This window comes from Heptranchias perlo, chromosome 29 (genome assembly GCF_035084215.1).
Source record: "Heptranchias perlo isolate sHepPer1 chromosome 29, sHepPer1.hap1, whole genome shotgun sequence".
NCBI lineage: Eukaryota > Metazoa > Chordata > Chondrichthyes > Hexanchiformes > Hexanchidae > Heptranchias > Heptranchias perlo.
The window spans coordinates 11,266,791-11,289,837 of NC_090353.1; the positions used below are offsets into that span (position 1 = coordinate 11,266,791).

Here is a 23,047-nt window from a genome sequence, read left to right on the forward strand (position 1 = left end):
TGGCAGTATCAACCACCACCAGGTTTTAGTTTTGGCTTCCTAACCTGTGCGTCGGCCAGCATGACATCCTTTATCAGCGGCTGTCCCCGAGCCTCTCCATCCTCCACTTCCACATAGTGCACCTGATAGCCTCGGATCTGGCCATGTTGTTTGTTCGGAACAGGAGAGCGCCACGTTACCTTCAAAGCGGTGGAGTTTAACGCTGCAACCTCCACTTTACGAGGGGGAGCACTGGGCACTGCAAGAATAAAGTGTAGGGCATCAGAAACGAAAAAAGTGGTCTGTGTTTAAATAAGATGACTGTAGACAGTTTTAGAGTCAGATGCCACCTTATCAAAAGGCCACAGGGTCATTCAGACTCCAAACTGACCATGTAATATCTTGCCTTGATCTTTCTTGTCCATATGCGCTAGCTTCACATTAGGCGACGGTGCAGTTAACAACTGAGCCATGAAGGCGCTGTAATGATTTTGTTTCAATTTCCATTGCAGTGCAATGTAAACACTTTAACTAGTCTATCTCCTGTTTTACCTGTGTCCCCAATATTGGGTTGTAAAGTTAGGTTTTCTTGCACTCAATCAATTAACAAAATCATATTTTTCTATTTTAAAATTGCACACCTTTAAAACATTTTTCTCTCCTTTTAGAGATTATTCAGGCCTAAAATGAAAATAAAAACGAGTGTTGTAGCATTAACCATCACCCATCCACCCAGTCCCCTGGATCTCAGTTTCCCTCGAGACCTATGTTGTCAGCTGACCACCGAACAGTAATAGTGGAAGCCATCAGGAAGCTGGCAGCCCAGCAGCATTTCCCTCCTGGTGGGAGGAGGAGGTACAGCAGCAGGAAAAGGCAGAAAAAATATTTGGAATAAAAAACAAGGTCAGAGTTCCGGTCCTTTGGAGGAGCCATCCATTTATTCCATATCTCCTTTACTTTGGTCGACATAAATAACAGTAAAAATATTGGCAAAATCCATCTGATTGTGAAACAGTTTACAGTTGTTGCTATAGAACCTCGATGGAATGCAACCTTCAGCAAGTCCAGGAAAATGTGTGCATCTTAACAACTGCAGAGTGAGCACTTAAGGTGGAAAACCTTCAAAGCAAGACTTTTACTAATGGCACCTCAGAGCAAGACTTGTAGGATTGTGACCTTCACACAGAGCCTCTTAGCAATGCATCCGCCATCTACAATGTGGAATCTGTACCAATACTAAGTTGAGCATGAGACCCTTAGCAATGTCATCATCAGGGTGAGGCTTTCCCTGTCCTTTGGAGCACATTTTGAAGTGGCATTTCAAAGGGCAGCAACAGATCAGCAAATTTGAGAGGGTTTGTTGAAAAGAAGACTGTTCTGAAAGAGGGAAAAGTTCCTCTAGTAACTACAAGACGATTTGAAATTGCCTATTTCCTTTCTCATTCATTTTAAGTGGATATTCCACAGGCAACAATTTGAACTGGTGGACAGGTTTTGTCAAAGGAGCAGACAAAATAAGGTTTGTGTTTGTTTAAATGGAATATAATCATTCAATAACAGTGTTCTAAATGTCAACGAGTCTCTTGCTATTGTTCTGGTTTATAATTTCCCCCTCAAGTTTTTATTTCAATCTGCTCTCTGATTATTCTCTCTTTGTAATTACATACTGTGATAATTGATCTGGCATTATCCCAAAATGGCTTTTGTTAAGTTTTCTGCTACCTGTTGGGCTAAACCGCAATTTCACTTTTGTCTAGTTACGCACAGCACTGCAGGTTGCACAGTGTTGCACTTACAATTTTTTTGTTGCTGCAAATACTTAGGTTGGTGTCAGCTAAACTATTTCAATTTACCTTATCTTCATTCCTATTCTTTAAGGTTGTAAAGTCCAGAGGGAGAAATGGCCATCAAAGTATTCCATCAGGACCATAACATTTACAAACAGAAGGAGGTAATTTGGCTGACTGTGTCTGCACCGGCTCTTTGCTGGAACAATCCAATACTATTCCCACTGCCCCAGGCTCCCCCATAGCTCTGTATCTTCCTCTACTTCAAATGTTTACCTACTCTTCCCTTATAAGATGCAATGGTCTCTACCTCAACTACTCCCTCTGACAAAACTCTCTGCATAGAGAGATTTTTCCTAACCTTCCTCGTCACTCTTTCAGTGATTCTATGTTTGATTCTATCATTGGTCCCATCCCACCCTATCTGTTGATCCCTTACTTCAAGACACACCAACTTTCCCTACCCCCCACCTTGAAAAAAATCAAGCAATGCTGTTCCTATTTCTAGTAATGTTGAATTCTTGCCTCTTGCGCAACCCTGATTTTCATCGCTCCACCACTGGCAGCCGTGCCTTCAGCTGCCTAGGCCCTAAGCTCTGGAATTCCCTCCCTAAACCTCTCTGCCTCTCTACCTCTTTCTCCTCCTTTAAGACGCTCCTTAAAACCTACATCTTTGACCAAGCTTTTGGTCACCTGTCCTAATATCTCCTATGTGACTTGGTGTAAAGTTTTGTTTGATAATGGCTCCTATGCAGAGCTGTGGGACGTTTTACTATGTTAAAGGCGCTATATACATACAAGTTGTTGTTATTGTTGTTGAATGCTCCTTCTCGTGGCATTCTGATCCAGCTCCATTTTCACAGTGCCAATTGATTCTCAAATAGATTTTGTTCTCTGGGAATTTTTCCCCACATACTATCCTGTGAGAATAAAAAATATTCTAATCTCTAACCTTGCTCGAGCCTTGTGAACCTTTAAACCTTTATTGCTTGAGTTACCTTGTCTTCTCTGTTACTCCTATCAACCTTGAGGTGCCCTGCACATTGGAACTTGGCCCTCCATTTGGGTTTCTCAATGAGATATACCTTCAAATCATTGTTTCCAATGTGTCATCCTCCAGTGACGTATACTGGCGATTCCGTTATATCTACCGTTGTATTATTTTTATTTTACAGCTAGAAGGACTATCCGCCCTTGACATTCCCGCTTCCTTTGTCTCCTCCTTCTTATAATCCTGTCCAAGCTGCCTTTGCTGTGCTGTCTCTAACCAGTCAGGAGAGAGAAGCAGCCCGAGTTTAGCAATGAGGCTAAATATATCCTGGTTGAGTTTGGGTAACTCAGAACAGTATTGGGATGAAATCTAGGACTTTCTTGATCTTTATGGTTTAGTAAGACAAATGCATCCAAACGTAGCCACTTGGCACTTCCCTGTCTGAAAGGATTTCTATTTCCTCGTACTTATCCCAAAACTGGAGCTCCCAATTAATACAGGTGTCCAATTTTCCTCCTGAAACCCCAGGCCACTTTAACATTTAACAAGGAAACAATTCTTTAAACAGAACACCTTAGAGGGGGGAAAGATACCACATGTTTCAGAAGTAACATGGACAAAGAAGACATTTTGAAGCATAGTAAAGCCGTTCCTTTAATTACAGTATTCACTCCCCTGAGTTGACTTACTCTTCTAAGGAGATGACCCAAATGCTCACCCCCACTTAGGCCATTTTTCTCCAGCTAAAAATTATGAAGAATATATGTAAATAAAAGGCCACATGTGTAAAACCTACTTTCTAGGGAAGTTTCATTATTTAAATAAAAATATCCTCACCAGGAAAACTTTACAGTAATTTTGAAACAAGTCTCTGGATGACCCAGAAGGTCTAAGTGAGCACAGAGTAGAGAAGCAAGTCATTATTGGGAAACATTCACAGTAATTAAAGGAAAAGATAAATGAACAACAGGATTAATTTTCTCTAATATGTAACCTCATTAGAAATGGCCCCCTTTAAAAGTCCAAACTGTGCCATTTCTACTGAAATTATTTGCATCTTGCTGGATTTAAGTAGCGATTCCTTGCAAGAAACATCTTAGAACGAGATTGAGTTACCTCGAGGAAGGTCTTAATGTCAAAACATTGAAATGTAGACAGAATGATTAAGCGAACTTACCATCTTCATCTGTGCGAATGAATATGGGTGCGCTCTCCGGGCCTGGTCCAACCTTCGTGTGTGCGACTACCGTCACCCGGTACTCCGTCCATTTCGCCAAGGTCTCCAGCCGCATCTGCGTGGTGGTTGGTGGAATGTCCTTCACCTCGTGGGGCTGCTGGTCCTCTCCCTCCACCGTTCGGTACCTGATACTGTACTTTACCAGGACGCCATTTTGACTCTCTGGCGGCGGTGGCCACCAACTTACCAGAATGCTGGTGGAACTGGGGCTGGTGCACTTTACGTTTTGAGGAGGGGCTGATGGTTCTATTGCAGGCGGGTGTGGTAGAGGAAGGAGTTAAAAAACAATGGGAGGGAAGAGGGTAAAAACAATAAAAAAAAAAGAAAAATGATAAAAAAGAAAAAAGGTCCCCAAAAAACTGAGACGAAACAGAAAAATCAACAGAAGACTCTAAAGTAATAAAAAACCTGGTATGATGTTTAAACAAAAACAATCCTGTCTTAATAAGGAGTCTAGTCTTTAGAACGATGGAAGCAAATGTTAAAAGAATCTTATTCGGGTGGGGAATTAGGGATAGAAACGCTATTGATGGATTGATTACAGATACTGTTTTTTTGAAACAGATTTTAAATGTAATTTACCCTCCTCCCCCATGCGGACATACACAGTCGGTGGCTTCTGCACAACCTCATTGCGCCAAGACAGGGCAGTCTGGACTTTTGGCATCTCTGTAGAGCTACCTCTAATCCATTTTAATTTTGGCCAACAGAAGGCAATCAAATGGCCAACGGTAACTTTTTCCCCCTCTTCTTTTCTCCCCACCTCCCCCTCTTCTAAATGCAACACTTTGTTGCCATGATGAGCTTCCACTAGTGGCACATCAGAGAACTAACCAGGGAGGGGGGCGGGTGTGGAGGAGAAGGCTGGCAGATTGGAGTGTCAGACAGCTCTGAGGTGAACTGTTAACCTTTGATAATAGGAACCAGCCATTTTTATCTCTGCACCATTGAATTGCTGGGCCCCTTTACATATAAAGTAGAAAATATGAATATTCATTAACATCTGCATGGTTGATATACAACTGCTGTACTTTCATAAGTGGTGTAAATGGTTTTGAACTAACACAGAGAGGCTGATATTTGAAAACCAGGCAGGCTGTGTTGACAATGAAGGATCTTATAGAGGAGATTTTCCTGGATCTGCACCCAAGGTGCATTCGGTCACTTGACCACAGCGAATATTGGAAAATCAGACAAGCAGAACGCACGCCTGTGAAGGAGTTTGCCCACTTTTTCCCCCATTTGAACTAATTATGGAAAATCGGGCAGATTCCTTTACAGGCGTGCGCTCCAACCTATTCGAATTTCCATAATTAATTTAAATAGAGGAAGATCGGGTGGATTTCATTAGAGACGTGCACTCCAACCCATCCCGATTTTCTGATACTTGCTCCATCCAGACGATCTTGTGCAGAACTAAGATAATCCCTCCTAATATTTGTTTGTGCGCTATCTCAAATGAGGCACATGCATCCCTCACTCAAATGGTGTAAGATGGTGTCTCTTGCTGACTTTTATCCAGGGCCATGAGAGGGCAGTTACTGGGCAGAAGTTGAGCACTTACCCATAGGAATTGGGGGGGGGGGGTGGAAAGCATGGCAGTTCTATAAAAATTAGAGTTTTTTGTACAGATCCCTTTCATTTGCTTGACGGATGTCAGGACAGCCCTGCCTATTAATAGGATTCCTTTTCCAGGGAGCAGGCAGATTTTAATGCTGTCAACAGCAGGTCGTGAACAGAGACCCAGAGACACAAGCTGGGCAAGGGCCATAGGTGAATGTAAGTCATTCCTGACCATGCGATGAGTGCCAATGGTGCAGGATGTTCTGCACAACCAACGTATCAAGCTCTGATTGGTGCCAGTTTTTGTACGGAGTACATTAAGATCGTGTACAGGGACTAGTGACTTATTGGAAAATAAACCAGTGAGTAATACAGCGAGATTCAATTGAAATTTATACCCAAGGTACTTGCTTCATGAGGTTGAGCAGGTCTGTCAAAAATAATTTAGAATTTTGAGTTTCTATTGCCAGAAATATTTAAGTACAAGGTAGTTCTCATGGCAGAAGTCCTCAGACAAAGTATTAAAAAAAAAATCAGAACTTTAAAGAGCTGTTTGTCTATGAATGATTTTCTGTCTTATAGCCCCAAGGGACTACAACACTCCAATCTAGACCAGCCTTAGCTGTGGCACAATCCACTAGTTTTCGACGAGGCTGTTCAGGCTCGCAGTGAAAAAAAACGTAGCACTTTTCCCCTTAGGGACATGAACCAATTAACCTCTCGCCTCACTGCAATTTCATCTTTCTGTTGTCCGATGGCACCACTGCCACCTTTCGCAGACACTGCGGAGTCCCACAGGGATGTTTCAGCCTTCTCATGTGCTTGACAGACTCTATTTTTACTCTTTGCCTTTCCTCCTATTTACACCTTCTGTCATAATCATTTCTCATATTAAATGTACAGGATTTAACAGCCAATCTTGGTGTCATCTAACTATTACTGGTTAATTTATCTCATCTTCTCATCTACTGTTTTCAACCGTGGTAGTGCCTGGGCTTAAGGCACTTAACCTAGTGAAAAAAAATCAAAATGATCAGTGGTTTTTAGCTCCGTCCCTCCCTGGGCACTCTGTCACATATCTATGTTGGTTACCAAATTCAGACAGTCCTTGGTAAGATTTTTAAAGACTGTGTTGTGATCTTCCTGACCTCTGTCTGAAATTAAAAACTGCCAGCACAGGATAGCACATGAAACCAGCTGAGAGTCAGGAGATGAGTCTAAGACTGGTCATGGTGTAAATGTTCCAACGCGAAAATCCTGTTCAATAATGCAGCAAGACTAGTTCCATTGGGTAATTTAATACCACTTGCTGCACAGACTAAATTGGAAGCCAGAGGCAAGTGTTCACCCACTTGGGCCAAATTGGACCACAAGGACGATCGGAAGTGAAATGGAATGTTTGCTTGCAGTACAGTGATAGAGCAGCCCAAAGTCAGACGTGCTTTGTCCTACCCTTGAGGTTGTGGAGAGAAGAGACCAAATGCATTGAAAATCAAATTAATTCTAGAACAATCCAGGAATATCTCTCTATCGGCCAAATAACCCACACTGTTTGTTTTCATTTGTTGAAACCCAGTCCAAAGATGTCTTGAAATTCAATTCTTAGTGGTGAACGTTTAAATTGAGACTGAGTCTGGGACATTTTGTGAAGAGGATATATAAAGTGGGGAAGAGCTGGGTGATGTACTCTCTCCGAGGGCAAAAAACAAAGCAAAACAAGAATAAACTACACAAAATACCCCAGGACCTCCTGGATCCATGCACAGAAAAAATAGATTAAAAATATAACTTAACAAAAAGAAAAATTAAAAACCAATCCAAATTAAAGTATTTTCCATGGTACGTACCTGACATTCCTTCAAGCTCTTATACTAAAGACTTTCTTTGCATGCTACGATTGCCTTTTTAACCTACCCTTCTTCTCCCAGCAAATAAATTGGCCAAAGGTTAGTAACCAGACCAAGGCTTCTAGAACTCAGGGATCAGCAGCTTCCACAAAACCCACATGGAATATTCCAGAATTTTTTTCCTTTTTGGCAGGGACAGGCAAAACGTCCCATCTTGGAGCTATCAAAATTTAATTGGGTTGGTTTTGAGAGATTTGAGATCCTTTGAAACTTAAATTTGCTTGGTTTAAAATCATGGATTTTGGATGTTTGCCAACTGGTGGTGAGGTATTTCCTCGAAGTCACTCCTGGCCACCTTGTGAATGCCTGGTGGAAAGCTAAAGTGCAGCATTGGCTAACATCTTGGAGCTGCCAACTACTTATGCTGCGTAACCCTGGAAGCAACTTAAGAAAGGCTCAAGAGAATAATAATTGGAGTAAATATCTACAGCTTGTAGACATGAATTTGTGAAAATTTACAACCAATATGGAGAGGGGGCAATTACAATTAATGTCATTTCAATTAATTAAATGACATTGGAAGCTGGCTTAGCAGCTCATGAGCAGCACCAAGTTGCAAATGATTTCCAATCACATCAGAAGGTATCTCAGCAATTGAAGGGCCAGCCAAAATTTCTGAATAAATACAGCGCTCATGTGAGAAATGAGATGTGCTCTGATGACGTGGCATTCTTATATCTGATGTGATTGTTGAAGTTTATTGGATTATGTTATGATCAGAAAAAGAGGGCAAAGGAATTGTGGATTTTCACCACTGCAATCTATCAGAGTATCAATATATTGGATCTGATAGATATCTTGTGGCATCACTAGTTAGGCAATGCAACGAATACCTGATTGGATAGAATTCGTCAATAAAAGACACTTGACAAGTGCAGCACTTTAGACAGGATTTTCACTTTGTTGTGGTGGAGCAGGCCATGTGGGAGCAGAATACCAACCCCTGTGATTTACTCATTCATCCATCAGTGTCAGGAGAAACTCAACAGGGCCTGGTGAAGCTCTTACTGATTTTAACCATCTCTGAATGAGAAAATAACCTGAAAATACAGACTAGCCCTCAGTAGAGGATGCCTGTTTTTAGTAGTCCTACAATTGTAGTCCAGGTTATTGAGTGAAGTGGCCTATTTGAAGCAATTTCACTTTATTTTGTGTAGATGAAGCTCTTTCTGCATCCGTTACTTTGCTAAACCTACTGGCATGAAATTTTGATCATTGATATCCAATTGTTGGCCCTAATGAAACAGATCTACAGGTGACAATCAGATGGGAACCCTTGGCCACCGAAGGAACTTTAATTTATTTGAAGGGGCTAACAATGGAGAATATAGTCCTTCTGGACTCAACATTGATTTCAATAACTTCAGATCATAACCACTGCTCCCATTTTTTCAGTCAGCTAGTGTTGGTAATGGTTCTGCTGCTGCCATTTACAGCTACTCCTGATCAATCTTTTGTTTCTTAACCTGTCCCATTACCACCCTCCTTGCCTTGCACCATCATCCCTTTTATCATTTAATCACTCTTGCCCTCCACCCAATCACAGACCTTCCCTTTTGTTCTTTCCTCCTTCCCCCCACCCTTTCCCTGGCTCTGTACTTGCTTAAAAACTTTAACTCTTTTAACATCTTCCGGTTCTGACGCAAGGTCATCGACCTGAAACGTTAACTCTGTTTCTTTCTCCACAGATGCTGCCTGACTTGCTGAGCTTCTCCAGCATTTTCTGTTTTTATTTAATATAGGAATACTAGTTAGCTAGCGGAGACAACCTTGGTTACTTGGACAACACAAAGCTTAGATTATTTCAAATACACTGCCTGCATTCTTTGGAAAAGGTAACAAACTTCATTTTGGGGGTGGGAAGAAGAAGGAATGGGGATAAAGAGCAGTAGTGATGCTAGCCATGGAGAATTCTATGGCCAGATCACCCTTCCTTCTTGCTTGGGGAAGGGCGCCACGGAGGAAAGCGGGCAGCTTGGAAATATAAAGGTGCGTAGACCCTTATGTTTTGGGAAAAAAACCTTTCTTCATCAAGTTTCTCAAGTTAACCTTAGAGAACGTGGGTATTTGGTTAGAAACTGCCCACAGGCAGCCTGTGATATAATGATGTCACCTGTAAGTCTGCTTCAAAGGGGATGGTTATCAGAGGATGATTTCTACAGGCAACCACCACCGTCAGGCTGGCCTGTGCCAGTCTGTACTCACCTGATACTACTGATTAAGGGTGTGTGAAAGTCCAAAACCCTCCTGTGACCTCTGGTGAAACTAGCTAATCCTCTTCCCAGATCAAAACAGTAATACCCTTTCAGTACGCAGATTTTCACTTCCTTTTCAAAGTCCAATTACCAATTTCTATACACGTGACCACGGACAGATGGTCTCCTGAGTGCACCTTTACTGGTAGAACACAGCATAATCATGTAATTTCAGTAATACATCAGTACTGAAAGGGTTAAAGTTAGAAATATTCTTCTCAGTTTAATGGATTCCTTACACCAGTTCAATGTTTCTCGAGGGCCCTTTAGTGCATCATTCCTTGCTTGAGATTGTCTATTCTCGTTCAATATGATCATGTGCAAATATGCATATGTGTAAGTATATTATGCAGTTCTCAGTGTATGTGTGTGTACAAGTGTGCGCATATACTGCTTATTTGTGTGCACTTGTGCACGTACAGGTGCATTTGCGTGTCTGTGCATGTACAGTTCTACAAGTCTTTGTAGATCCACTTGCATGTCTCTGTGTGTTCAGACGTGCATGAATGCGCCCCACCTTCTCCAGGGTGCACACCTTTACTTTATTCTCCTCAGTTTACTTAAGAGGGAGAGGGGGAAAAAATAAGGTTGGTACATGGTTTGAACCTGTTTGCAACAGGAAACATATGATCTCATTCTATGGCTGGGGTATTCTTGGAATTGAGTGCAGTCACATGAATCCAACATCTGGATCATCATTTAATCGCAAGGTCTAAGTTTGGAATTCTTAAACGGTCCACTTGTTTTTTGGTCAGTTCAGGTCAGACCTGACTGTTCCTGTTCCAATGCCTGTTGGTGCACTTACCTGGCATAGGCGGAGCTGGCATCTGAACTGCAAGATGATCCGCACCAGGAGAATTTGGGGAGAAAACTTACGGAAAGCTTAAATGTTAAAAGTAGACTTTTGTTCCTGAACTACTTAAGGGTCTGTAATGGAATGAAATGACTGGGAGGATGGGAAAAGGGAGACACATGCTACTACATGAACTGGAAGATGATATGCAGCAGGAAGATGTGTAAATGGGCCAGATTTAGGAGACTTTGTCAAAGTTATGATCAAATGATCACAGAAAATATCTCACGTATATTGGAATCCATTGAACTAAAAATGAATATTGGTTAAATCTCAACTGATGTGGCTTTTTCCTATTTTTGTCCAGTCCAGTCCAGTCTATTGCAAAGCTTGTATTGGTGACCCACTAACTAGCAGATGCCAGCCAATTAGGAACCCAATCAGAAATGGGTTAGTGACATAGTACAAGCCACACTGTTAATGTAGGTAAAGCATTGGTGCCTCACACATCTCACTCGTTCTAACAGAAACCCAATCAGGCATACCAATCTCTTCTCCCTTCCTCTCAACCCAACCAAGGGTACATCATGCATCTCATTCACTCCAACACAAACCCAACCCAACTTAACTGGGGCACCTGTCACAGCTTCCTCCTCAACCCAACCAGGGAATCCTCCTCCCTCAACCCAGCCTTGTGTATCTCTCACATCTCCTTGTCTCTTACACAAATGGAAGTGCCTGTCTCTTCTCCCTGAACCCAACAGAGGGTACCTCCCACCTCCCTCCCACCAAAACTAACCTGGAGAAACTTTCACACCTCCCTCTGCCCCCAACCAAAGATACCTTTCATATCTCCCTAATCCAACTGAGGCATCTCTGACATCTTGCTCTCCCCAGCCCAACCCTGAGCTGCTCACATACCTTCCCCCCTCTAAACCCAATCTTAAGCAGTTTTCTGAACTCATTCCTACCCCCAACAAAATGAAGGGGCACTTCTGCAACTCTCTCCAACCCAACCAAGGGCATCTCTTACACCTGCCTCCCCATTACCGAAGGACACATCGTATCCTTCACCCTCAACCAACTTCTCACATCCTCGTTCCCCCAACGCAACAGGTGACATTAATGTTTTCTCCTTCTCCGGTTAAAAGCAGAGATCCAATTCAAATTTCATCTCTTTGCACTGCATCAATTCAACTTCAATTCCTGATGTGCAATGTAGTCAAGTCCCCTAAGGAACCAGCAAGAAGATGCTACCCCAAACTGATGCTCTCCACAAAAACACTGTTTGATGCAGAACCCAGTCTGTCCTGTAAGCTACTCAGCTACTAACACCAACCAACACACACCAAAAATGGGTTTCCATAAACGGACACAGAGCAGAGGCTGCTGGGACTGCACACTGTAGAGAGGGGATGCTTTCAGAAATCAAATTTGCCCTTAAAACTTAATTTGAATTACCTATCACATAATATGAATGGGTTAAATGGGTATGTAGCTAAAAGGGAGATATGCGATAGTGCTGACTGCGTAGAGTATTAAGAGACCAGTAGTGTTTATTTCACCATTCAATGACAGAGCAATCCAAGCGACGTACAGTGCATTGCAATGAAGGGTGTTCAGGAAAACACACAGCATTACCTTGCTCAAGTCACTGGCCTTGGACACCTCGCTTACACAGCCAACATATTTGCGGCTTTGGCGAGTCAACACTGCTCAGGGGCATACTAGGTAAACAACCAGTTGTGACTGGAATCTGCAGTCCATTGCCCTGCTGACGATGGAAAATGTAACGGGCCTCCAGAGGGTGATGTATCCAGATTCTGTAAGTCAAGCAATTTCTAGAAACAGTCAGCTTTACTCCTCCTAGGTATCCATTTTGCCTCAATCAATTCAATTATTGCCAGAAACAAAAATTGTTGGGAGGAGGGAAGGGGGTTGGACGTTTGTCCCCATGAAGGAGAGGGATGTCACTTGGCAACATCCAACTTTGATGGGATTCAATGTAAAGATTCCCTTATGCCACCTTATTAGCACGCTCCAACAGTAACACATCCAATTCTAACTCTTGTGGGCTATATGAGTGAGGTTATCAGAATAGTGCCAAGGCATGGGCAGTTGTGGTCTATGGACTAGTGCCCACAGTAAATTGGGTTGAGTGCCCAAACCCAATTTGCTAAAGGATTCTCAACGGGTGTCAGCAAGAGGAGGCTTTGGTCCCATCTGTCTGGGTTAGATCCCAAGACAAGGGTCCACCCAGATTTTCTGAGTTTGAACGGGGGTGGGCAGATCCAGTTTAAAGCAGTTGTCCTGCAAGTAGGTCAATTTCTCACAGGGATGTTTGGCTTGTAGTTTACACAGAATCCCAACATCCTTTACTCTGATAGTGTTTGAAAGATGAACGTGGAATGAAACCTACTGGCCTGGAGGGTCCGTGCAGAGATCTGGGAGGTGAAGACGCCAAGGCCATGCTCAGAGCGTGCGGCCAACCGGAAGTAGTACAGCGTGTTCGGACGTAGCCCGGTCACACTATACGTCACACTCGGCTGAAAGGTTATCACTTCCTGTGGAAAAAAATCCATATACACTTGATGTTATATTGAGAACATTTTAGTCAACATCTCAAATCTATATATTCGTGGATGTCCTGTGGCATTCACAGTTGCATTATACCAAGTAACGCACAATGTATTATTCTGCTGCTGAAGTGTAGCTGTGTACCCATTTAAGGTCAGGTCAATTACACATCAAATTGGCTTTCTTTTTCATTTAAAAAAATTATGATTGGTAAGGTTAATTATGAGTTACAGACATTCTGACTCTTGTGTCAGTAAGATATTCTCTGTTGCTATAGGAGTTTTTCTGTAGTTGCTCTGTAGATTACTAATGAGCGGCTTTCAGCATTCTTTTCTTAAAAAAAAGTACTGTTTTAATGGACAAAATGCATGCTGGTATAACATTATTATAAGCAGATTTCCTGTGGCATTGCTTATGATAAATCAGAGTATTTCATAAGGTCAAAAATGTTCTACACTATAACCGTGTATAATTCTGCTGCTATGGTAAAACTTTGTTCCTTTAAGATGACAAAGTCTGCTCTTAAGTAAGCACAGAGAGACATCAGAAGAGCTTGTTCTTTGGTGAGGGAAGTTTGCAGATTTGAAAGTTGTTGCAAATTTCAGGCTGCAAGTCAGAACTCAGGATGAAATGCCTGGAGTTCTGAGTCTTTTTTTGAAGTCTGATTGTGATGGTCAAACACAGGCTGCAAACATTCTGACTCTTGGGTCAATTAGGTATTTTCTGTTGCTGGGGAGGTTCTCTGCACATTGCAAATGATTGCCTTTCTCTATTTTTTTGAAACTATAGAAATTTGTATCTAGATGTGACGTATCTGTGGTTATTTATATACAATGGTGAGTGGCTGCAATTTTCTAATAATATTGCACCTGTAGCTGAGGAGATCACGTTACATGACACATTAAGTGAGACTCATTATGTGACTATCCATCACGTTGCTGTCAGATTTTGGATCCACACAATGGCTTACTGTCCACCCACTGTAGGAAATGTGTCTGTGCCCACTGCATTAATGTTATTAAGATTTAAGATTTCTTCCCTCTCTTCAGGTGTAAAAATAAAAATTTTGCTCCCTACTTGCAGTCCTACCACCCTGCTGAAGACCTCCTGCTGCTGTGCCATCTATCTGCCAAGGGCCACTGTTACCTGGCTAAAGGCCTGTTCTTTGCCAACTATTGTACCGTTTGACATCCACTCACGCTCTTTTGAAGGTGGCCCACGTCAGTGGCTTCCTTTGTTCCACATCTGCGACGTTTTGTGCTGTTGTTTCTCGCCAGTAGTGGCCTGATTCGCTGTGGGGCCGTTAAGTCCACCATAGATGTTCTTCCTCTCCTCCCCTGAAGAATTCCCTCTTTGCAGTGGCTCCCACAACTCTGATTCCCCTCCCCTGCCCGCTGAGCCACTTTTTAGCCCTTTGGCCCGATGGACCTGCCATACTTCAGCCCAATGGCCTTGTCCTCACCATGGCACCATGACTATTAACCCTCCCTCCCTTCCTCCACCCCACCCCCCCATAATTTTCTTCCCCATCCCCATCTCCTTCATGACATCCCCGTTCTCCTTCCCATCCTCATCTCCCCAAATCCCCTTCCCTTTTGCCTCCTCCCCTATTTGGTTCAATTATCCCTCTGCTCGCTGACCCTGCTTCACCTAAATACTGCACTTGGTCTCAATACCATGTGTGCAGCATCTCAGCAGATCAACTAGTTTATATATAAAATCAAACTGTCAAACATAGATATATATTTATACATGACTTTAAAAGGGGAATGAATTATGTTTCAATGTTGCGGTTCAATTATCTGCCATCCTCTAACCCAAGTTTACTCAGATGTACCAATGGTCTCCATGAGCAACGCCATGGGTTGATCGACTAGTTTATTAAAAATATCAAGAGGTATTTAAGAGTCTTGCATCAATTGTGCTTCCATTATACTTTGTTACTGATGAAAAACAATATTAAAATAGAGAAAGAAAATCATTTCATGCTGGGTTCTTGTGACCTGGAGGCTGAAAGTTACAAACACCAAATACCCTCTAATCGACCTCAGGAGTTAACAATTTGTCTGTTTAGACCACGTCCCCACAGGAAGTACTTGAGTAGTGGTCTTAAAGGGACAGAACCAGTTAGACACAGCTACATTTTAGCTTGTAATCATCACAACCAGACCCAGACTGCCCGTGAGTGATGCCATGGGAAATCCGTCATAGAATTAAGAAAAGAAAAGTCAAAGGAAAGACTAAGTTTACAATCTATGGCAAGTTTTAGGCACCTATGAAATCTTTGGCAGTGGTGAGTCAGTAAATGTAACCTGCGTCAATTGGATTTTGACTTGAATGCGGTGCCAAAAATATCTGGTCCACTTACTTTATCTACACGTAGATTTGAGATACTGGAGCTATTTCCACTGGAACTGAGAATGCTAAGTGGAGATATAATGGAGGCTTTTATAATTACGAAGGGTACTGAAAGAGTGAACATGGAAAGACCATTTCCTTTGGTTGAGGAGTCATCAATTTAAAATTGTCATCAAGAGAGTGAGAAGAGAGGTTGGGAGAAATTTCTTCACACAGAGGGTTGGTTGAACCTTGAATGCTTTGTCACAGGGAGTGGTTGAGGCAGAGACCATTGCATCTTTTAAAGGAAAATTGAATAAATATTTGACGCAAAAGAAGATACAGGGCTATGGGGAGCGGCTGGGGAAGTGAGTTTAGTTTTAGATTGCTCTAGCAAAGAGCTGGCAGACACGATGGGCTAAATGGCCCCCTTTTGTGCTGTAAACATCTATGGTTATCACCAGTAGGATTTAATGTACAAAAATAACAAAGCACTAATTGGTGAGAGAAGGGCACAGAAATGGGTTTACTTGGCTGAATTGACTTTGCTGTCTATTTAAATAAAAAAATACACTGAGCATAAAGGAGGAAGGTACGGAAGGAAATACTGTAAAATTAAATCCTATTTTGTTGTTTTAAGGTATAAAAAGTCTTGCAAGTATTCTCAGGCACATCCCACCCTAAATCCCTTTACATTAACCCAGCTGGGTGACAAAATTCAAAATCTGTATTACATCACCAATCACTTCCTTTCTCTTCTTCAAACCAAGAATCATAATCCTCATCCAAATTTAATTTATTTAAAACAAAAGATTCAAAAAAAACTTTCTTTGATTGGGAAGGGGGTTGCATTTAAAAAAAAAACTGAGTGGTGTTGTGGAAAGAGACAGGTGAGGGGATGAGGAGCCCCAAGGACTAAACTTGCTGGGGGTCCCCAAACATCTAGGGCTGCCTCTGACAATTCCAATGGGAAAGCTGGGGAATCTCCCAGGAAGATTTAAGCAATGCAACATACATATGAACATACGAATTAAGAGCAGGAATAGGCCATTCGAGCCTGCTCTGCCATTTGATAAGATTATGGCTGATCTAATTGTGACCTCAACCCTGCTTTCCCGTCTACCAAATATAACCTTTGTTTCCCTTGTTAATCAGGAATTCTAACTCAGCCTTAAAAATATTCAATGAGCCTGCCTCCACTGCTCTCTGTGTAAGGGAGTTCCACAGACTCAAGGCCATCAAAGAGAAAAAGATTCTCCTCATCCCTGTCTTAAATGGGAGAACCCTTATTTTTAAACTGTGTCCCCTAGTTCTAGTTTCTCCCACAAGGGGAAACATCCTCTCAGCATCTACCCCTTCAAGTCCCTTCAGGATCTTATACGTTTCAATAAGATCACCTCTCATTCTTCTAAACTCCAATGTATACAGGCCCAACTTGTCTAACCTTTCTTCATAAGATAACCCCCTCAACCCAGGAATCAGTTGAGTGAACCTTCTCTGAACCGCCTCTAAAGCAATTATGTCCTTTCTTAAATAAGGAGACCAAAACTGCACACAGTATTCTAGATGTGGTCTCACCAATATCCTGTACAACTGTAGCAAAACATCTTTACTTTGATATTCCATTCCCCTTGCAATAAATGACAACATTCCATTTGCCTTCCTGATCACTTGCTGTACCTGCACACTAACTTTTTGTGATTCATGTACTAGGACACCCAGATCCCTCTGTATCTCAGAGTTCTGCAATCTCTCTCCATTTAAATAATATAGTGCTTTCCTGTTCCTCCTGCCAATGTGGATAAGTTCACATTTTCCCACATTATACTCCATCTGCCAAACACACTTAACCTATCTATATCCCTTTGCAGACTCCTTATGTCCTCTTCACAACTTACTTTCCTGCCTACCTTTGCGTCATCAGCAAATTTAGCAACCATACATTTGGTCCCTTCATCCAAGTCATTGATATAGATTGTAAATAGTTGAGGCCCCAGCACTGATCCCTGTGGCACTCCACTTGTTACATCGTGCCAACCTGAAAATGACCCATTTATGCCTACTCTCTGTTTCATGATGGCTAACCAATCCTTTATCCATGCTAATATGTTACCCCCTACACCACAAGCTCTTATTTTGTGTAGTAGCCTTTGATGTGGCACCTTGTCAAATGCCTTCTGGAAATCCAATCAACCATTCCTACAAGCAGCAGCATTGGAGACGTTTTGCCTGTTAAAGTAGTCTCGTAATGCGTTAACTACTCTGTAGATCGGCAAGATAGAGGTCTATAAGATTATGAAATGGTTTGATAGGGTAGATGTAGAGAAGATGTTTCCACTTCTGGGGGAGACCAGAACTAGGGGCCATCAATATAAGCTAGTCACTAATAAATCCAATAAGGAATTCAGGAGAAACTTCTTTACCCAGAGAGTGGTTAGGCCGTGGAACTCGCTACCACAAGGAGTAATTGAGATGAATAGCATAGATGTATTTAAGGGGAAGCTAGATAAACACACGAGGGAGAAAGGAATAGAAGGTTGTGCTGATAGAGTTAGATAAAGTAGGGTGGAAGCAGACTCGTGTGGAGCATAAACACCAGCATAGACCAGTTGGGCCGAATAGCCTGTTTCTATGCTGTAAATTTTATGTAAAAAGATGGTGTCAGGCTGCATCGAGGACAGAAAATTGGGGAAAGAAGGGAGTATCAGAATCACTATGATCTAATCTAACTACAACAACAACAACTTACATGTATACAGTGTCTTTAACGTAGTAAAACGTCCCAAGGTGCTTCACAGGAACGTTATCAGACAAAATTTTACACTGAGCCACGTAAGGAGATATTAGGACAGGTGTCCAAAAGCTTGGTCAAAGAGGTAGGTTTTAAGAAGCGTCTTAAAGGAGGAGAGAGAGGCGGAGAGATTTAGGGAGGGAATTCCAGAGCTTAGGGCTTAGGCAGCTGAAGGCACGGCCGCCCATGGTGGAGCGATTAAAATCAGGGACGCGCAAGAGGCAAGAATTGGAGGAGCGCAGAGATCTCGGAGGGTTGTAGGGCTGGAGGAGGTTACAGAGATAGGGAGGGTCGAGGCTACAGGGGGGTTTGAAAACAAGAATGCTGAAACCGTGTATTAGACTAAAGAAATGCTTCACCCTTCCGCTGAAGATGGAACATTTTCTCACCTCCTTCCCCAGCTCTTCATCACGATAGTACAGCTCATAACTGATGATTTTCTCTAGTCTGGGTGCAGTCCACAACAACTCTATACTAGTCTCAGATTTAGGGGTGGCTTTGAAGTTGATTGGTTGCCCGGGAACTGAAAGAAGAGACCAAAATATTGAATTCAGCCAACACTGAAGGTAGGTTATCCTGGATCTGCTGGCTCTATGTCAGTTGCATGCGAGCAAAATATATATTTGGGCCTGGGCCTCCATTTTCAAATCCCAGAGATATCTATACACTTAATGCCGTCTCTCAGCCCTTCCCTGTTTCTGTGTTCAAAACGGCTGGTCAGACACTGCCTAGGAGCAGACATTTTATATAGAAAGGACTCACTGTGAATGAGGTCTGTGGGCTCAATAGCATCTATTGCCATATCCAATTTGTAAAGAAAAATTATGTTACAAAAATAAAATGCAATCCTGACTTTTTCTGAACTCCTATTTTCAAGTCCAATGGAATGCAGTGTTGTGGGGATTAAGGGAATGGTGCAATGTGCTGGGGTTCCAGGTCATGTTTTTATACACATATAGTAAATCAGAATTAATAAGAAGAAATGGACAGCAATTCAATGTGATAATAGACACCGAGATCCATGCATACTGAGGTGTCTAAATTGCTTCCAAGATAGTTTTAGTCTTGCATTTCACCTCATACCAGATCAATTGCTGGTGTGATTAAACCCCAGATCACTCCTTCTTATTCCTTAATTCCCAACTTTCTCTCCTGAAGGTATTGAGTCATGATAGCAGCCGTCTAAGCACCTCACCTAACTCACCATTCTGTATGCGAGCGCCCAGTGAGTCAGTAGGCTGTTCCATTGTGGATGGCACCACAGTGTTCTCACCCGAGGAGCACACTTTCCAGCGGGAGTCAATGGGTAATGATTAGGATAGGGAACACTTGCTGATTTTCTTCTTCCCTAGCCCAGGATTCTTGGGCCAACTCTTGCACCCCTACTGCCGTCATGGCTCAGATCACCGAACTCTCCTGGTTTGAAGGGCCTGAATACCATAGTGGGTGGTGCATTTTCCCACAGAGCCACCAGCTTGGAGGTGTAACCCCCATCCACATTAGCATCAATTGACAAACCTTACTTTCCAACAAAAGCTTTCTTTTTGAAATGTTCTAGATGAAATTTTCAACAAGATTTTTTTTTCTCTCCTGCCTTTGTGATGAGGCAGTGATTTGTAACAGCAGTTTGTTGCTGTATTGATCGCTTCTCAAGAAATGGCTGGCAGATAACAAGCAGCACCCTAAGCCGGCTGTCAGACTTAACGCACCACAGCGCAGGTCAAATCCAGTTGACATGACACGCCACACCAGACCCAATAGTCCAAACCGAATCTAACGTTAAGTAGTTCAAGGAGGAAAGGCATCTTTCAAGATACCGCTGTGCACACAGTGTAATGAAATCTAATTCTAGTCACCACCCAGGCAGGACCATTAAGATGATCTTGTCACTCTCTCTGACCGTGGAAAAGTGTCTGCATAGATACTGCCCTTTTTCTGGCCATGAGGACAATAGCATTTGTTGACCCAAGATCTTGCTGGAAGCTCACAAGCGTCATCAGGTTCGGGTCCTCACGTGGTATCTTTATTTTTCTCTGTCTGCCAGAGAAAGTTTTTGAAGTAATATGGGGAGACAGGAGTCTGCCACCTGTGGATGGTGCTATAGTAGAAGACTTGTCATAAATGCTACTGACATAGGAGAAATTGGTCACTCCATAATGGCGCTACTTATTGTCCCAGATGAATTGGAGCAGGAGGACTTCAACTCTTTCAATTCCTGCTGCAATTGTACATCCTGAGGAATTTGCATCTGGATTTATTTCAACAAATTAACATTTTTATTTTGATCATTTTCATCCCTTCCCTGCCCTCCTGAAGGCATTAACACTTTGCTGTGGGGCCACTGGGAGTCCTGACCAATTTTATGCTCCCTGACCCAGCGCTGCTAAGGCAAATTATAGCGTTGCAATAGTAAGAGCAGCTAACTAACCAGACCAGGGCTGGAATGTGGAATCTTGATCTATATTGTGTAGCTACTCACTGCATAAACTCGCTGAGCCACTGGGTGAGCTCTGAACAACTTAAAGCTTGCTTCTGCTAGAGTGACAGGCCTCTATAAAAAGTCCACATATCCTCTGGGGAAACTTGGGCAAAGTTACTATTCCAGCTTCCCGGTTGAAGCCTGCCATTGGGTGCTTTCCATGCCTTTCAGCTCTGGAATTTTGAGCTAGAAGCTTGAAGTAGTGTCCGGGGGTTCTGAGCAGCATCTCCTACAGTGTTGCGTTCTGGCATGAAGAGGACATCACTGAGCTCGGTCAAACAAGAATCTCTCTCCCTTGCCCCCTACAAACACAATGCTATTAGTAATGAATATGTCAACACATTCTTAACTAATATCGCACAGTGCGATTTCTACCTGACGTGTTTTACAAAACCATTCTTTTATTGTTCCCACTTGTTTCCTCCCCCCCGCCCAAAAAATGATTCGCACTCTTGCACAGTAGGGTGGCTCCCATGTTGGTGATGTCATCTGACCCATCAGAGCCTTGGAGGTCCTCATGTGGCAGCTTCCCTGTACAGTCTGCAATCATACTTGTCCAAGTCAAATAAGAGCAAAAGCTGCTTTTTAAAAAATTCATTCTCGGTATGTGAGCGTCGCTGGCAAGACCAGCATTTGTTGTCCATCCCTAATTGCCCTGAGAAGATGGTAGTGGGCCTTCTTCTAGAACTGAGTGGCTTGTTAGGCCACTTCAAAGGACAGTTAAGACTCAATCACGTTGGTGTGGGACAGGAGTCACATATAGGTCAGACTGGTTAAGGATGGCAGGTATCCTTCCCTAAAGAATCATCACTGCACAGTACTAACTGCCAAACCAAACCAAAACTCGCCAAGGCTTCTTCGACAGCACCTCCCAAACCCACGACCTCTACCACCTAGAAGGACAAGAGCAGCAGGCACATGGGAACACCACCACCTGCACGTTCCCCTCCAAGTCACACACCATCCCGACTTGGAAATATATCGCCGTTCCTTCATCGTCGCCGGGTCAAAATCCTGGAACTCCGTTCCTAACAGCACTGTGGGAGAACCTTCACCACACGGACTGCAGCGGTTCAAGAAGGCGGCTCACCACCACCTTCTCAAGGGCAATTAGGGATGGGCAATAAATGCTGGCCTCGCCAGCGACGCCCACATCCCATGAACAAATAAAAAAAAATTCAATTTGCACCCTATAGCTCTGTGTCTCTTAACTCCTTCCCAAACCCCTGACTTTGTCACTTGGGCCCCAATCCCTTATGAAGAGCAACAAACCTTCCCAAATGGTGAAGGGTGCCAATGATTGTCCTCTTAATGACTGCTGGCAAGAAGTAGAAAACATTCACTTTGAATTTGGTGTAGATGAAAGGATTAGGACAAATTGTGCTGGGGACTAGATACCAGAGGAATGCTTTGCGTATTAAAGCGATGTCTCAGGCCTGGAGTTTTTTCTTTTATGAACCATCAGCCTTACAGTGAAAAGAGCCAACCAAACCCTGGGATATTGTGCATCTAATCACCAAATACAACTCACCTCCCTGCTGAGTTTTGACCTGAATTTCGGGTGACAGTGGCCCATCTCCAACAGAGGTGAAAGCCAAGACTTTGACGCTGTACGTCGTCTGTGGTATCAAGTTGGCAACGGTCGTTAGGAGGCTGTCGTCCAGATTGTGCTTCTGCCAGTTGCTCACAGGCTGCAGTGGCTCCATTGTATAGTAGACCCGGTATCCGCGGATTTGGCCATTTGGCTCTTCGGGCTCCTCCCATTGAATCAGCATGGTGGTCGCACTCAACATCCGCGCCTGGACGTTCCGCGGAGAGCTCGAGGGCACCTGCTCGCCAGTCCTCGTCTCCACTGTCTCACTAGGTGGACCCTGACCAATGGAGTTGAAGGCAGAGATTTTAAACTCATAATCGGAGTAGGGGCTCAATCCGCCGATGCTGTAGCGTAGGGTTTGGATGCCGTCTATGGTCTGGTAGAGTACGTCCGTGTTCTTGGGCCTGTATTCAATGATGTAGTAGTTGATGTGGTCAGGATTGCCAGAATCCCATGTTAGAGTCACACTGGTGGCGGTGGTCTCCACCACTATGGGAGTCCCGGGGGGCTTTGGGAGTGCTGAAAATATCAATAGTTAGACATGGTTAGCTAAAACATACATGAGAAGAAGTTTTAAACCTCAATATTTCATGCTTAATACGAACCTTAATATTTCATTGAACCCATAAAATTAAAAAAAACAAGGTGGTTTTATTGCTGGTTACCAGGATACTGAACCCTTTCTGTTACTCTGGCTAAGATCAGCTCACTTAGTCCACTTGGGGGATCAAATTTGGGATCTTCCTCTATGTTCTGG

The 23,047-nt window shown here is 43.0% G+C and overlaps 1 protein-coding gene across 1 annotated transcript in view; it reads right to left on the reverse strand.

Annotated features, from left to right (window-relative positions):
- The window catches only part of LOC137299396 (receptor-type tyrosine-protein phosphatase delta-like), a 424,076-nt gene that overhangs the window by 125,868 nt on the left and 275,161 nt on the right, over positions 1-23,047 (reverse strand). Inside the window, exons 8-12 of the mRNA XM_067968105.1 lie at positions 22,228-22,809; positions 18,607-18,740; positions 12,932-13,076; positions 3,935-4,240; positions 45-238 (exon numbers count right to left, since the gene is read on the reverse strand). Coding sequence (XP_067824206.1) covers positions 45-238; positions 3,935-4,240; positions 12,932-13,076; positions 18,607-18,740; positions 22,228-22,809 — 1,361 coding nt within the window. The remainder of the gene's footprint in view (positions 1-44; positions 239-3,934; positions 4,241-12,931; positions 13,077-18,606; positions 18,741-22,227; positions 22,810-23,047) is intronic.